The sequence below is a fragment of the Malaya genurostris genome, chromosome 3 (genome assembly GCF_030247185.1).
Source record: "Malaya genurostris strain Urasoe2022 chromosome 3, Malgen_1.1, whole genome shotgun sequence".
NCBI lineage: Eukaryota > Metazoa > Arthropoda > Insecta > Diptera > Culicidae > Malaya > Malaya genurostris.
Genome location: NC_080572.1, coordinates 257,248,426 through 257,266,107, shown reverse-complemented (window position 1 = coordinate 257,266,107; position 17,682 = coordinate 257,248,426). Strand labels below are relative to the sequence as shown.

Below are 17,682 nucleotides of genomic sequence, written 5' to 3'. Positions count from 1 at the left end.
ATTTCGTCTGTAGCTTTTTCACTAATGGACAGTTCAAACGGCTATAAAAATAGCAGCCTATAGAATTTTAATTTCGGATTTGCATTTCATTGAAAGAAACTATCAGGATGCTGTACGGGATTCATTCCTGCCTTTCAGAAGGACCAAATTGTGGAACTCTCTACGATATTAAACACTGTTCGGAACTTTTTTCTCGAACGATTTGTTGTACAGCAGCAGATATTTTGTTCTCTTTTTCAGAACGCGTTCTGATTGGCTGGTGTTGACATGGGTCAAATGAAACAGGTTTTTCAATAGTGTACTATTGAATTAAATTAAACAATTTCGATTCTATTGGTATTTAGATTATATAAATCCTTTCACAGATCACTGAGCTAAGAGCTTCCAAAATACGAGAAAGGCAAACGCGCCTTAAAATTATCCTCTTTGATACTCGTTTATACCAAACATTTCAGAAAAGTTTAATTTTGAATTATTTGAGATTATGTCACACAACTGAAAACTTTATCATATAAATATGATCATTTCCGATGGCGTGTAACAAAAATTATGTTGATTCGTTAGATACAACAAGAGATATTCACGATCTCAGAGGGTGAATTTTGAAAAGGCACCCCATAGTAAAGTAAGTCGTATTCACGACAAAAAAAAAACAAAAACATTCTAACTAGGCGTCAATTTGGGTTATTTTCTTCAATTCAAACAGAATTGTGGCCATTGAATAAAGTCCGTAAACAACTTCCAGAGCAGGTTTATTACCTTACGTAACGGCACCAGTGGTACTGGTCCGACATGGTCTCGGCTAATTCCACAATTTGCTTCCAAATGGAATACGCCCCAATTGGATTAACCTCCTTACTTTATGAACTGTACATCCTTCAACCGGCCACTTTCATTTCGTATGGTCGGATTCTGTAAGCGGCTTCGTTCATCTCAAAGAATTGCTATGCCAGAGCGAGCAGCAACAGGGCAATTTATCTACGTAAATTACGATCACCGCTAGGCTGTCAATCCACCGGATGCACATCATGTACCGAAGAGCACTCGAGCGGACCCTGACTGGCTGATAACTGCGATATTAGCCCGAACCTGGTGTCAGTCAAGCACCACTGGAGCTTTTATGCTGGCCGGCGCGCGGTTTTCCTACACGGTGACGAAGTATTTTGCATACAGGCCGTACCGAAGCTTATCAAGCCAATTCGATGGATGATGACTTCGAAAACATGTCCGGTTGTATGAACAAGGATCACAGGGTGAATCCATTATGGATGCACACCAAACCGGCATAAATTAAATTTCAGAACTTTCGGGTTCCCACACTCACTAGTCTGCTGTCGGTTTGGCCAGTATAAAGGATGTGTATGAGAGAGGCCATTCGCCGGCCATCGTTGTGTCACAACACGAAAGCACTTGACGATGCTGATATGGAAAGCAACATTACCTCTTCACGTGTCTAGGACGCATATTCACGGGCCAAGCCGAGCCCACATATTCTCTCCACGTAATTACGTTCCGGGGTTATCACACCGTCTAGTTTGGTTTCTGCTGAATTATAAATAGAGAAGCACATCTCCGTGTCGACTTCTTGCCCTCATCCGAATAGGTTCATGTCAATCACGTAGTCCCTTTTCGGTTGCCATCACACACGCTGGTGATTCGACGGAGCTATTACAGCCGACATCCTCGTCACAACCGTGAACTCCATAAACATCCAAACCGAGCTGCTGGATTCAACTTATCGATCCTCGCAAATGGCTTCGACATAAAACTTGCCTTTCTATGCAAGTTTCTCTAACTGGTTAGCTTGGAGCTAATCTTATGATACCGATCCACCACCACCACCAGCATCATCAGTTTTCTTCGCAAACGGGAACGATGCTTTTGCGTTTCCTTCTCCAGTGGGAGTGTGGCATCCGTTCGGTAATCTCGTAGCGAGAAGAAAAATTATTACTTGGCGGAAAAAGTTCGGTGGCAGAGCGGTGGGTAGGCTGCGAGGTAGAGAGTAAAAAGCTCAACTTTATCTTTGTGCCTTTCACCACAGTGCCAACAGTGGTGGTCACGAGTGAGTACAACGGAAATGACCAAAACGTCGGGAAGAAGAGAAAACGGAAGCGTTAATCCTTTAGACAAAATCGTTGCTTCGGGAAAATATTTTTTTTCTCTCGCTCCTCGAACTCTCCGTCTTTGGCGGCGGGAGCCCGCCCCACTATAATCCAATAAAAACGAGCCCTAATTAGGTGACTTAGTGCTACCATTCGGTCCACCAGCAGCAGCAGCAGCAGTAGCAGTAGCAATTTTCCCGGAGGGTTTTCGCCGGAAACAGCTTGCAGGACAAAGAAAAATCGGTTACGTGAGCGATTTAGATGCGATAAAGTGAACAGGAGTTTCCACCCGCTAGCGTGATGGTGAAAGCAAATCCACACCGTGGCCTGTGACCTGCAAATATGTAGTAAGGAAAATGATTCGTTGCCATTGGTTGGCTATTTTTCTTCGTCAATGTTTGCTACCAGACATTCTACTGCTGATTCGGAAAAAAGTGTTGATTCCTAATTTTATAAAGCTATCGATTTCTGTGTATGTTAAGTGGAACAGTAGCTACTCTTTCGTTTATTAGATTTTGTTTCAAATTATCAGTTCATCACCCCTTTGTTCGGTGTTGACATCGAATCGTTCACCCACCCGTGTAATATTGAATACGCTATCAAATTCAGTCATCTATTCTCAAACTCTGACTTGAAATAAACGACATGCTACTCATCGTACGAGTGCTTGTTTAAAACTCTCCGCTGCAGACCTCTTGAAAACGGAAACCACTTGACACGCCCGAAAAACGTACGCCGTCGAATTTTCCGAAATTGTTTCCAACCGTCACTTTCGGCTGTAGGTGTCGGTGCTTCGGAATCCTGTTTATCACGCTCACGCCTAGGCAGGTCATCTGCAGTCGGCTCACTCCAGTCTACCATACCCAACGGTGAAAGAACTTTACTCGGCGCGGCAATAAGACCGGCACCAAATTACTGAAGATGACACTTTCCGGGCTGACTGTGTGAAAAACATGGTCTAGCTGTCAAAACTTTCTGTTTCCAGTTGAGAAAATTTTATGTTTCGTTCACAAGTTTTTCAAAATTGTTAGCATACATACAAAAGTTCCGGTCACTGGTACCCATCGATCGGCCGGAAGTTGTGCGGAAAGGCAAACGTGAATAAATATTTGCATTTCTACGTCTTGCCATGCTCCGCAGCTGCCGCACCTCTGCGTGAAATCATTTCGCCTGATGCCAACGGAGAAACATGAATTGCTCAGCTTCCAAAGTAACCGAAGATAGCTTATCAAAATTCAAATAGCGTACCGGTGATAATATTAGGGGGCATAAATGTTTTGGTCCTAATGGGTGACTAGTGGCCACTTGTCTCCGTAACGTGTTTCGATTCAAGGAAAATTACATTTGGAGAAATATGAAAATGCGAATTGTTGGGATGAAGTTTTGATCAGTGTATCTCAAGAAAATGTCATTCCCTTTACGTTTCGTTTTAGACTCGTCAGTACATAACAGTTTATGTTGAGCTGTTATGCCACCTGCAGTTCAACATAAACCGCTAGGCAGACGTAAAGTTATTGCTATTTGCAATACACTTATAATTAGCACCGAAGTGCTAAATCGTTCCTGACGTGACGAATGAAAACAAGTGCAAGTGGCATAACAGCTCAACATAAACTGTTATGCACTGACAAATTTAAGACGAAACGTAAAGATAATGAAATGGGTTGTGTGCCTTAGCACAAAATAAGGGCAATCCCTATATCAAGAAAATGTTTCTATTCATGATCATTGCTTCATGCAGTGATACATTTGTTGAACATGAATGATTTAAGTCCAAGTGAATTCTACTAGAGTGGTGTCTGTAAGTAGAGCTGTTTGTTTGAAAGAAACGTTTATTCTAAACGAGTAAACGACCTAACAGTTCGGCTGAAAAGTTCATATCGTTTAATAGAAACACACATTTTTTTGCCAAAATTCGTTTTTATTATTCAACATAATTGTCATCAGAGGCGATACAGCGATTATAGCGATCTTCCAACTTTCCGATACCATTTTTGTAGTACGATTTGTCCTTTGCCTCAAAATAGGGCTCAGTTTCAGCGATTACCTCTTCAATGCTTCTAAATTTTTTACCAGCGAGCATTCTCTTGAGGTCTGAGAACAGGAAAAAGTCACTGGGGGCCTAATCTGGAGAAAACGGTGGATGAGGGAGCAACTCGGAGCCCAATTCGATCAATTTCAGCATGGTTTTTATCGACTTGTGACACGGTGCATTGTCTTGATGAAACAAAACTTTTTTCATCTTTAAATGAGGTCGTTTTTTTTAAATTTCGTCCTTCAAACGCTCTAATAACGCTATATAATAGTCACTGTTGATGGTTTTTCCCTTTTCAAGGTAGTCGATGAAAATTATACCATGCGAATTCCAAAATACAGACGCCATAACCTTACCGGCCGATTGTTGAGTCTTTCCACGCTTTGGGTTCGGTTCATCGCGTGCAGTCCACTCAGCTGACTGTCGATTGGACTCCGGAGTGATGGTGATGGAGCCATGTTTCGTCCATTGTTATATATCGACGAAAAAAATCGGTTTTATTTCGATATAACAGCTCCAAACACTGCTCAGAATCATCAATTCGTTGTTGTTTTTGATTTGATTGATTGTGAGCTCATGCGGCACCCATTTTGCACAAAGCTTTCTCATATCCAAATATTCGTGAATAATATGTCCAACACTTTTTTTTTTTAAATATTTAGGGTGTCAGCTATCTCGATCAACTTCACTTTACGGTCATTGAAAATCATTTTGTGGATTTTTTCACGTTTTCATCGGTAACAGCCTTTTTTGGACGTCCACTGCGTTCATCGTCTTCGGTGCTCATATGACCAGTACGAAATTTTGCAAACCACTTACGAATTGTTGCTTCGCCCGGTGCAGAGTCTGGATAACACTCATCAAGCCATTTTTTGGTATCGGCGGCACTTTTTTTCATCAAAAAGTAGTGTTTCATCAACACACGAAATTCCTTTTTTCCATTTTTTTCACAATAACAAAAGTAGCTTCACTCAAAATGCAATATCTCACAAACTAATAATCAGACAGCTGTCAAATTTATACACGTATCTTTTGAAGGTTGGTACTAACTGAAAATGGTATGGATTTAATTCTAGTGGTGCCCTCTCATAGAAACGATACGAACTTTTCAGCCGATCTGTTATCAAACACTATATAAAGCTCATGAGATATCTTCACTCTACTTACAGGTAATTGAATAAAAAAAACAATAGCTGAAGGGTGGAATTTTTTTCCATTTAAAACCAAATCATAGTTTTTTTTTCAAATTAAATTCGTAGAGTTCGTCGGGATCAGAAAATGTCTGTGTGCATCTGTAACAAAAAATTTCACACGACTTTTTCGGAGAAGGATGAAAGGTCTCGTGATCCCAAAGCCCTCTATTGAATTTTATTCGGGTCGAACCTCCGGTTCGGAAGTAAAGGCGTAAAATGTGAGTAGAATCGATTAAAAGCCTCCATAGTATCAAAGCCTGCTGTTGAATTTCATCCGCATCCAAATTTCGGTTCCAAAGTTACGAGGTAAAATGAGCGAAAATAAAATCCTTTTTTTCCTTTTTTAATCCACATAGTGGTGTAATGATGCCTTTCTCATACTTCTTATATTTTCAAAAATAACATTAGAAGCTTCTGTCAAGATTTTCTGTTCAAAGTTGCATAAAATCAAAAACATTCTTTGGGCATAAACTGCCATAACCTTTTCAATTTTAAAATGGTTATGTCAAGTTAATATAGTTTTGAATGTGGTAACCCTGCACGCTATACAAAATTGCACTTCAGCGGTGTATCTAAGATTGCATTGAAACCGTTCGTTTTTGTAAATTGCACTATACCAGTGCTATACTTTTTCTGTACTGATATCACTGGTGTAGCACCCATCAAGAGTTCGTTGTTGCTCAGTGAAATGGAATCGTTTATTATAGTCAAGGGTTACTGTTCATGTTTTCGTCATTTTCGCTCGTTTATCAGGGTGGCAAGTGACCGTGGAAATTGGGAAAACCTGGAAAAAGTCAGCAATTTGGTTGCATCGGGAAAAATCGGGGAAAATATTACTAGCACAAATATGAGTAACAATTGTTAGCATAATGATTTCTTTTATTCAACAAGTGAAAATTAGGAGACAGTACCCAATTCACGTTGGAGCGAAATCTTCAGTCAAAGTTTTGAAACAACTTATTGTCCCATAGAGGTTCTATGTGTAATAATCCATTGGAAGTTGGGCCAACATCCCATGTCTCGTCCAACGATTCTTTAACAGCACTTTTAAATCAATCAAAAAATATCCGAACTTTCTTAGCTGTTATCATGAACAGCACAATTAAAGCTCATCTTGAAAAATATGCATAATCAGGAACAGAAGCACTGTTGGATTTATTAAGTTTTAGAATAAGTATTCAACATCGTAACATCGGAAAAAAAATTTATAAAATTCAAAATTATTAGGAACTTTCATATTTTTACATTTGCTAATGACGATTTCAATAGGATTCAAAAAATGGGAAAAGTTGTTCACTTTAATCTTATACACCGTTGGCAGGAAGTGTTTGGTTTCCTTCTTTGAGCGCTGTAACTGGTTTCTGAGGACCAGTATAGAATCTTAGATTTAGTATATAGTTTGATTTGTTCTATGCTCTATTTTCTTTTAAAGACCCTCAACTATTCCATAGTAGAATCACAATAACGTTGAAATTGATGTAGATGAAGTAGAATTGAACTTTGTTTGAGCTTTTGGAACTGACAGACTCCTAACTTCAACAAAGTAATGATTTTAAACTATGTACGACTGTGTCGATATATCCCAAAACAATTTCATGGTTTACATAGCTTTCGATATGAAAGCTGTACCCTAGTCGATGAGTTCTAAGGTGATTGAATATATAACTAGTTGAATTAGTCATTGCTTAATTTGAAATTCTGAATGTTATTGGTAGATGATCTGAACCAAAGTCAGTTTGAGTAATCAATTCGCTACAAATGTGGCATTGATCTTCTAGAACTAAACCAATTGTCAGTGCTTGTATTGTGAATCCTCAGACGAACGAAGCAACAAAATAACATCTGCTGTGAACACTTTGCTTGACATAGCTGAATGAGAGACCTATATTAGAGAGAAACTGGATGCGTGAGAGTATGTGCTACTGAGTAGACCAATTCCCCTTGCCAAGTAAATTGTCTGTGCTCTCAGTCTCAGTTAACACATGAACTAAGCAATCCATGACAATGTAATGAAATGAAGGGTTCGCTCTCGTTAGTATTGTACGAGAAAGAAAACCTTGCTTCACGGCGTGCTACAAGACGCGAAGCAAAGCCATATAGGAAATGTTTACGGTTTATTTTTAAAGTGTAGGTTTACAGAAATCATTTTTAACATAATGTTCGCATTCCAAGTCCAAATTTGATCACATTTCAAACATACTTCAAACATTTTATAGCAGAAATTTTGCATTTGAGCCCATTTTCAAAACGATCAATTTGTTTCTTGGCAGTTTACACTGTGTATATATCCTAGAAACACTAAAAGCAATGTTCTTTAAAATAATATTCATCGGAACTAAAAGTTATGAATCTAGTTTCCTCATAGGCATCTACAACATGAGAACTATTCATCAAATGCTAACCTCATGAAGCATAGGTCTCAGCAAGCGGGCATATTCATGAACTAATGAACGAACGAAGCAGCTCTCCTTGCTTGGGTTGCGCTGTGAATTCTACCTGACATACGAATGTGTGTGAATAGCACGGATGGTGAAACCCTTTTGTTCATATTCGTTGCTTCAATTTGCAAGCCCTGCCAATTGTAGAAGGGTTTCTCATAGAAGATGAATTAGTTGGGCTATTTGGAAATAAAACTGGCTAAAACCAGCGGAGAGTTCACCATGAAGAACTCGTAATTTAGAAACATTACGTCTTTTTTTATGCGGTCTTTTTTATGCGGTCTTTTTTTATGCGACTTTTTTATGCGAATTTTCAGAGCTATGCGTTTTATTTATGCAAAGTTTCAGAGTTATGCGGTTCCCTTTCTGCGGTTGTTTTATGCGAAGTTTCAGAGTTATGCAGTTTTTTTTATGCGAAGTTTCAGAGTTATGCGGTTTTTTTTATGCGGTATGTAAATTCGCATAAAAAAGACTTCAGTGTATTAGAAAAAAAATTGTTTTAGAAGGGCATAATAACATTCATGTGCGCTCGGAATAAATCGGTCACTTGTAACCAAAACCCCTAAATGACTAGATAAAAGTAATGATGGATATTTTTTATTTATACATCGAGATGCCCGAATTGAACTTCAATCCGTTTAAAGCTTGAATTAAAGAAATATTTTAGAAAAAAAAACTAAACAGAGGTGATTTGAGCCTATTTTTAGAACGGGAGTTTTTATCACGTAAACCGGGAAAGCCTGGAAATTCAGAAAGCAGATGTAACAGTTTGATAATTCTTTTCAAATTAGTTTCACTATCGATTATTATTTATATGTTTGTAAAACTTTTAACGTGACTTGATTTAACGAAACGAGATTTTTCAAAATTGCTGCCCTACACCGAAAAAGCGAGCCATTTCAATAACACAATGGATAATAGAATAGTAATAAAAACTGGATCACTTGATAAGTTTCACAATCATTACATAGACAGCAACTCAACGAGCTACTTGAATTACAATTCTACCAAAAAATTCACGTTGTTGGCAGGTTTTGCCTTTCTCTATAGAAAGGTATTAAAATTGCTGGAAAAACCGACTTTCGAACGGAGCCTCGGAGACCCATAGTGTTATATACCATTCGACTCAGTGTGTGTGTGTGTGTGTGTGTGTGTGTGTGTGTGTGTGTGTGTGTGTGTGTGTGTGTGTGTGTGTGTGTGTGTGTGTGTGTGTGTGTGTGTGTGTGTGTGTGTGTGTGTGTGTGTGTGTGTGTGTGTGTGTGTGTGTGTGTGTGTGTGTGTGTGTGTGTGTGTGTGTGTGTGTGTGTGTGTGTGTGTGTGTGTGTGTGTGTGTGTGTGTGTGTGTGTGTGTGTGTGTGTGTGTGCGTATGTATGTTTGTGTGTGCACTTTTAGAAGATATTTGAACGCTCTCAATTTTCTCAGAGATGGCTGAACCGATTTTAACTAACTTGGGCTCGTTTGAAAGCTACTGTCGGGCCATTGCTCAAGTTCGAAGATCAATGGCCCAACAGTAGCTTTCAAACGAGCATAAATTTGTTAAAATGGGTTCAGTCGTCTCTGAGAAAATTGAGCGCGTATAAATATCTTCTAAAAGTGCACACACAAACATACACACACACAGAAATTTTCCGATCTCGTCGAACTGAGTCGAATGGTATATAATACTATGGGTCTCCGAGGCGCCGTTCAAAAGTCGGGTTTTCAAACAATTCTAATACCTTTCTGTAGAGAAAGGCAAAAAAGCATGCTGTGTGCTTCGTTCGCAAAGGCAGCGATGTTTTCTTCTTCCGTACAAACACGTACCGATTCTGAATCGTCATTTTGTATGACGGTTTAAAAGTTTTGACACTCATCGCCCTATAATTTCGGAACCGGAAGTCGGATCTAAATGAAATTGCACAGTACTTCTTAAAAAAATTAGAGCTTTAATTTGAATCAATATCTATGAAAATCGGTTTAATCGAAGTGAGTTCCGTTTTCGGAGCCAACTAGATGAGTTTACCAGTAAGTTTTATGATAATGTGCACCTCGTTTTGCGTCCCGGGTTGGTGGTTCAGAGCATAGGGTGTTGGTCGTACAAGCCAGTCATCGTATGTTCGAGTCCCGACATGAAAGAATTCTTAGTATGTAAACCGTTTCGCGATTAATTTTAACTTCTGATTAAAATCTGACACTCGAGCGGTTAATTTGATATTATCAAAAATAACCCTGCTCGGGAGCATGGTTATTTTTGACAGATTGATGGTTATTTTCCGACACTGAAAAAAATCTTCCAATGCAAATTCTAATAATTATTCTTTAGTTGAAATTATTTCCAGTGAAAAATAAACAAAAATAACTCTCCGTCCGTCAAATTTTGAAATGGAGCACAGTTTTAGTTAAATTTAACTACTCGACACAAAACAATCACTCAAGTGTCAGATTTCAACCAAAAGTTAAAACTACCCGCAAAGTGGTTCACAGCCTTAGTGTCAATAGGATTGTAATGAAAAGTGTATCGAAGATAAGCTATCCACAAATTTTTCATTCAAATTATAATAAAAAACGATATTTTATTCAAACTAAAAATTGATACTTTATTGTACGAGGTTAAACTTGAGCATAATGAAAACCGGATTAAATTTAAGTTATTCCTTCCGAAATTTTCGAACTTTTGATGGAACGCTCTTCATCAAGTTTCGGACAAGTGTTGCATCGCATTTTTTGGACGCTTGATCCCAATTTTTTTTAAATTCCTGCATGTTCCCAAATGCCTTATCAGTCTTCTTGAAGACCCTCTTCACGATTGCCCAATAACGTTCGATGGGTCGAAGCTGAGGGCAATTTGGTGGATTAATATTTTTAACGAAATTTTTACCCTTTTCCGCAAGCCAATTGAGAGTGGTTTTAGCATAGTGAATAGACGCTAAATCCGGCCAAAATAGTGGAGGTGTACTATGCTTCTCATACAAAGGCAGTAATCTCTTCTGGATCGGTGGCAAAAAATGGTTGACTTCAAACCACAGGAACATATTGCTTGCCATACCAGTACCTTTCGACCGAATTTCTCCACTTGAATCGACCCGTCCGAATCGCTCACATCCTCCCCAACGACGACAGTAAAGTATCATGGACCTGGAAGGGGTTTTGAGTCCTTCTTTACATAAGTCTCATCGTCCATTAAAACGCATTCATCCGGACACTGCAAAAGACGCGAATACAATTTCCGGGTCCTTGTTGCTGCTCGCTTCTTCTGTTCAACACTTTGTTTCGAGATTTTCTGCTTCTTTTAGGTCTTCTGGTGATTTCGCCTCTTGATACGCTGGACCACTCCGACACTCGTTCCTGCTTTTTTGGCCAAATCGCGTATTGACATTGATTTGTTTTTCATGATTAGAGATACCACTTTCTGGTCCAGTTTCGGGTGGGAAGAACCGGGTTGTCTGCCTCTTCCTGGTAGCTCATCCAAAGAATAGTGTTCCCCAAACTTATTAATAATGGTTTTACCACTGGCATAATGAATTCCAAACCGCTTCGCTAATTTTCGCATAGTAATACCCTTCTCATTTAGCCATGTGTCCAGAACCTTAATTTTCGCTTCCTTTTCAATACGCGGCATTTTGAAAATGCAGAATTTCAACCGCACAAACAAGTAAACAAACGAAAGCTTACAGCCAAACGCACAGCATGCTGTGATCTGAGCATAAAAAACCATTACTAATACATGCGTACAACACAAATGTATGTGGATAGCTTATTTTCGATACACTCCTTACTAGCCATGCAATGACTCTGGACGGTAAGAATCGGCTGCAAAATCTGTTGGAATAGGAAGGGCAAATTCCACAAAAGGAATGTAGGGCCAGGACTTGGCTCTTACCTCGTTTCGCCATCACCTGAGGAAAAATTCTAATTAAATTGAAAATATTTCACTTATCGCCCTGTAATAACGAAACCGGAAGTCGGATCCGGATAAACTTTTCGGGCACTTTTTGAAGAATTTCAAGACCTTTATTTGCATATCGGTTTGAAAAAATCGGTTGAGAAATTTTCGAAAAAATTGAGTGTGGATTTTCTCTTAAATTTGCATATTTTACCGTGTACCCGGAACCGGAAGAAGGATAAAGATTAAATTCAATATCGGGGTATGGAACCATAAGACTTTTCATTCGTTGAATATAAGTTTGTGAAAATTAGTTCAGCCATCTTTGAGAAAAGTGAGTGGCATTATTTGTCACATACACACATACATTTGCTCAGTTCGTCGAACTGAATCGAACGGCATAAGTTCGTTCTGTCTTTATATTTTCTAATTTTTATTTGGATACAACCTTTTATCTGGATTCCGTATTCCAAAATTCAGAGGGACAAGTGTTTATAATTTCAAACCGTTTCAAAGTACGGCGATGTAAAAAATGTAAAAATTTTTATAAATTAGTTATAAATGTTATAAATTAGTGATAGGAAAATTCCAAATTTCTCAGGGATGGCGGACCGATTTGCTCAAACTGGTCAGTTGAATTTTAACTGCATCCGACTTTATGATTCGGAATCACAGAAGGAATCGAGCTTAAATTTCAAATAGTTTCGATTAGCAGATTATGATAGTTGAAGCTCGAACAAACTTTTCAATAATATCACAGTCTTACATGAGAATATGAGCGATATGAGAAAGGCGACATTACACCACTAGGTGAATTGAAACCGGTAACCATCGATTTAATTTGCTCTGGAATTACGTGGCAGGTAAAATTCATACCTCTTTGTGTTTGAGTATATATTCAGAAAATAATCCTTCATCCGAAAATCTTTTGATCCGAACAATTAACAAAATTCTACTTTAAACCAAACCTGATTTCTTCTCTCGTTTCAGATCATGTGCGGGAGTTCCAGTGCGGGAAGTTCTACTATCGAACGTTTTACCTGGACGAGGAACGGGACTCTCTCTACGTGGGAGCGATGTAAGTAACGCTTCGGAAATGAACACCACCAATATTTGTTCTTGCTCGAGAGTAGGAGAAACCCCTGACTCCCCGCACCCACCCATCAACAGTCGCTGTTGATATTTTTGCCATCTACTGCAGTACACATGTGAATTTAGTCTCAGTGTCGACAGGCGGTGCGCCCAAAGTTATCCTGAATTGAAAAGGATTGTAAAAATTTTAATTACATAAAATAATTAATCCGCTTTGTTGTAGTGATAAGTAGAGTCGGTAGGAGAAGGAGACGACAAATGTACACACCTCCTCAACCCTGTCCCGGTGTCTTTCCTGTGTGTTCCTAGTTGTTTGGCACATGTACATTTTCTGTCTCATAATGCTTCGCAGCAGCTTTTGTCGGTTCGTCGTGTCTCATTACGGAGAATGGGTGGCCACTCGGTTTCTGTATTGTCGTCGGGGTAGGTCGGGTGAAATGGGCCAGTTTCTTTGAAAAAAAAAAACAGTAGAGTTCTTCAAATGGCAAAATAAACATGAACTGATTATAATTTATACCGTTGAAACAAGGTACTCCATTAGTATGTAACTTCTGGCTAAACATGGATTTTTTAGTACAGAGGATCACTTTATCCCGCCTCGCCCCGATAGACGTACGTCGTGTGTGTGTGTGTGTGTGTTGTACTGAATAATTAGCAAGTAATATGAAATCAGATTTAAATAATCCTAGAGCACAGTTTGTCTTTCTCCTGTTGCCACTGCTGGCGTGTTACGAGCAGGTGGCAGGAGCAACGAGAATACCGCGCTTGGTTGTAGTTTCTCTATATTAAGCCAAGAAGACTGTAGTTGTGGTAGCAGTTCATAAGCCATGATTCAAAAGCAAGGTTTGTCGGTGATGGGAAAGGGAAACGTCGTGCTGGAGGATGAAATTTAATTAAAATTTTGGACGGAATATATCCTTTACCGACCGGTGTGACAGTTTATGGAAGTTCAAGCAAATAAACAACAACCGGTGGAAGGTGGAAACAAACAATGTTCTGCACACAATACTACACTAGCTGTCAAACTTGTAATGTCAACAAAACAGAAATAGTTCAAGAAGAAAATCTCAAGATTTTGAATCGATAAATTTCAATATCACTCTAACAAAATCCCGAAGCTACGAGTGGGCAATCAACTGACAATAATGATTTCGTTCGCAACGTCGTACTGGATGGCATTTCACTTCTAGGCATCCGACCCCAACCAAACCGACAGCAGGATACCGTTCGTGTCACTCTGCTTAGCCCCAGCCAAAGACCGCGCCATTACGCGCTTCGTTGCGTACATTTCCCCCTGCCGATCGACAATGCAAACTACGTAGCCGCCAATTAACTTTGCCAGATTTATCATCTTGAGAAATCGGGCACTTCCTTCCGGTCCGATTCGGTCCCTCGGAAAGGCTCAGACCATCCATCTCCTAGCGGGACCGCTAATTCCCGGCTTTTAGTGAAAACCAATCCTCCAATCAAACAGCTGTCCATTTTGCTTGAACGAAAAGTCACTCACTGTGAAATAAATGATGCAAATGATTTGCCCTACTCAGCACAGTTGGAGGGAACGCACAGGCGCACACAAATATATCTATACACACATATTGACTTTTAACGAGTCGATTAGATAAAGTAACTCCTTTTTTCGGACCGGGCGTTTTGACATGGGTCCCGATGGAATGGCGTGAGCCGATTCCTTAACGCTAACAAATCAATTGACAGCGAACGGATGGGCCTTAGCCGGCGGACACGGCTCCGTTTTGCTGCTTCCGTTCCGTGATGGCAAAATTTATTTGTGAAAATAGCGGAAAATTCAATTATTTGTTTGCTCGAGTTGAAGGCCTCCGATGCGATGAAATGGACACGGAACAGCGGGGTGAAAGCAAAAGTCAAAACATGGAATTTATTGCTATTTTCCGATTTGTGAACATGAGTTTTCCTGCTTCTTCTTTTGCTTCTTCTTAGGTCGGCAGCCTGTTTGCGTTTGCGTTCCCCTTTCGGTACCTTAAGCAAACATGGTTCTGCCGGGTTCCCCTTCCGGAACGAATGGGATGGGAATTTTATGTATTCAGAAACTAATCGAGTGTAAAACATATTTTAATTCACTCAAATGGATCTTTTTTTCTCTGTTGGGAGTTCCCGTCTTTTTTTCTAATACTTTGAAGAAAAAAATGGGCCCACTTTCTTTCACGAGAGAGGAAAAATTTTGTTTGCCAAAAATCAGCCCCGTCGCCTTCGTCCATCCGGCAGCACCCGATCGAATTCGACTTCACTGTCATCCTTAACCAGTGATTGCTGGGTCGTGAAAAGTCTTTGTGCTTCTGCTTTTCGGGGTTTTTATCTTTATGTTTACACACCCCAATTGGCAGAAATAAATTGATTCAGTTCCATTTTGCTGCCCATCTATTGATGTTATTTTTCTTCTCTTTCGGATGCGACTGCGGCAGTGATTGGGATTTTCTTCCCGGAAGTGTACTCAGTGACCGAAAATTCTCACAGTTGATTTTGGGGAATGATTCATCACGATTGAGGATAATATTTGGTCTCTTTTCCGTTCACTCGGCCACTAGTTGTTGAAGTAGATGAAATCGGATGCCACTCAGTATTTGACTAGAAACTGACATCTTTGATTCCGAAATAAATAAGAACGACTCCTTTGAATGAAACTTTCTGGACATGTAAACTTTGACACAAAAAAAATACTTTGCATAGTTTGTTTTTTTTTTTCAAAATTGATCTACACTATCTTTTCAATAAGGGCCAAACTTGTTTAACCATTTTTTGTTCAAATGTTATTGTCAGTTCGTATAAAAATACTGAAAAAATCCGGATTCTTACACTGAAAAAAATTTACTTTAAAATTGCTTTACAAAAAAAAACATTTTAGATTTCGATCAAATTTTGTCACAGGTTAGGCGACTATGTTCCCTACCTAACGTCCATACATTGCAAGGTGCCCCAAGGTTATTTAACGAAAATAAGTTTTTCCAACCGAAACTTTTTCTTGTCCAACCTGAATTTCTACCTTTTTCATATAGAAAGGTTATGCAATCACTGTGAAAACCGAATTTTGAACCGAGGCCCCTGAGGATCGAGTGTCATATACTATTCGACTCAATTCGTCGAGTACGCAAATTGTCTGTATGTTGATGAGTGTATCACTTATCAAATGAAAGTTCTTGTAGCCTCATAGAAAGTTCCTTTTTATATTTGAAACCTACTTACGGTTCTAAAATGACAGGGTGATGTACAACAAAACTGTTAAAATAAGGTCACTCACATTTCTCTGAGATAGATGAAACGATTTTCACAAGTTTAGATACAAATTTCATTTAGATTAAACTTCCGGTTCCAATTACAGGGTTAAATGCAACAAATATTTGAAAATAATTTCTCTCACTTTTCTCAAAAATGGCTAAGCCGTTTTCCACAAACTTAGATCAAAACAAAGGGCTTATGATCCCATACAAAGTGAATGAATTTCATTTGGGTCCGACTTACGGTTCCGGAATTACAAGGTAATATGCAACGAAAATGTAAAAATAATGCACCAAAACTATGAAAATATTGTCTCTAACTTTTCTCGGAGATGTTCTAATCGATTCTCACAAACTTAGATTCAAATGGAGGGTCTAATGGTTCCTTACAAAGTTTCTTAATTTCATTCGAATTCAACGTCCGGTTACGGAATTACAGGATGATATGCACCAAATCAATGGTCTTAAGATGTCATAGAAGTATTTCAATTTTCATTCCATCCCAACCCCACGTTTCAGATGTGGGGTGCCTAGTGTAACAATGTCAATTTAAAAATATGTTTGCTTTTCTCATATAGAAAGATTATGACGACTTTTAAACCAAGGCCCACAGGGCCGAATCTCATATACCTCTGGATCCGACTTCCGGTTCGGGAGTTACGGAGTAAAATGTACAAAATGAACTAAAAACGTGCAACCGATTTTCTCAAAGACCGCTCATCCAATTTTCACAAGCGTAGGTTAAAATGAAAGGTCTTACAATCAGAGTTGCCATTTAAAAATCTGTGTTTCAACTTGCAAAATCTGTGTACCATCTGTGTTGCATATTTTCGTTCATAATCGGTGAAAATCTGTGAAAAACTTTTGGAAAATCTGCCATTTTTATGAAATAATAATAAAAATCTGTAGAAACCTGTGCATATTCATAAAATCTGTGTTCTGTGACACAGAATCTGTGCGGAAAAATAGGCAAAAAATCTGTGGTTTTACAGAAAAATCTGTGAATATGGTAACTCCAACCATAAAATCCTACTAAATTTCATCTGAGTACGACTTCCGGTTCAGGAATCACAGATTAATAGGTATAAAAATTAAATTATCAGCGACGTGTTTTTATACATGGCACGGAAAATTCAATCAGAGTTCTTGAATTTGGCATATTTAGTTAGTTGATGACCAAATACATTGATTTTGAGTATACCGGATCTATGTTCTTGATTCCGGAAGTTCCGGTTCTGGAGGTATGGGGTAAAATGTGCCAAAACAATGAAAACATGTGTATTATTTTTTCTCAAAGATGGCGTGACCAATTTTTACAAACTTAGATATAGATTAAAGGCCTTATGATTATATATAAAACATTTATTTGGATCCGATTTTCGTTTTCGGAATTATAAGGAAACGTGCGTAAAAAATTTTCTGCCATCACTTAATTGGTGGAAAAAACACGGAATAATTTTCTAAACTGGCCCCAAAACTATTCCATTTGATAGTCATTATCAGTAGACGGCCAAAAAAACTAATTCCGGCTATCATGGTTGCCGGTTTCCGATTCCGGAGGCACCGGAAATAGGGGTAATTTTTCTCCAAATGGATCTTATTCACTTATCTCAGCGAAAGTTTGACCGATTTTTACAAATCTAGATTCAAATGAAAAGTCCTGTGGTCTCATATGGAATTCCTGAATTTTATCCGGTGTGAAGTGTGTTTA

The 17,682-nt window shown here is 38.8% G+C and overlaps 1 protein-coding gene across 2 annotated transcripts in view; it reads left to right on the top strand.

Moving 5' to 3' along the window:
* The window catches only part of LOC131438427 (semaphorin-2A), a 250,567-nt gene that overhangs the window by 148,523 nt on the left and 84,362 nt on the right, over positions 1-17,682 (top strand). For both annotated transcript variants that reach the window (XM_058608443.1, XM_058608442.1), the window contains exon 3: positions 12,622-12,709. In XM_058608443.1, coding sequence (XP_058464426.1) covers positions 12,622-12,709 — 88 coding nt within the window. The remainder of the gene's footprint in view (positions 1-12,621; positions 12,710-17,682) is intronic.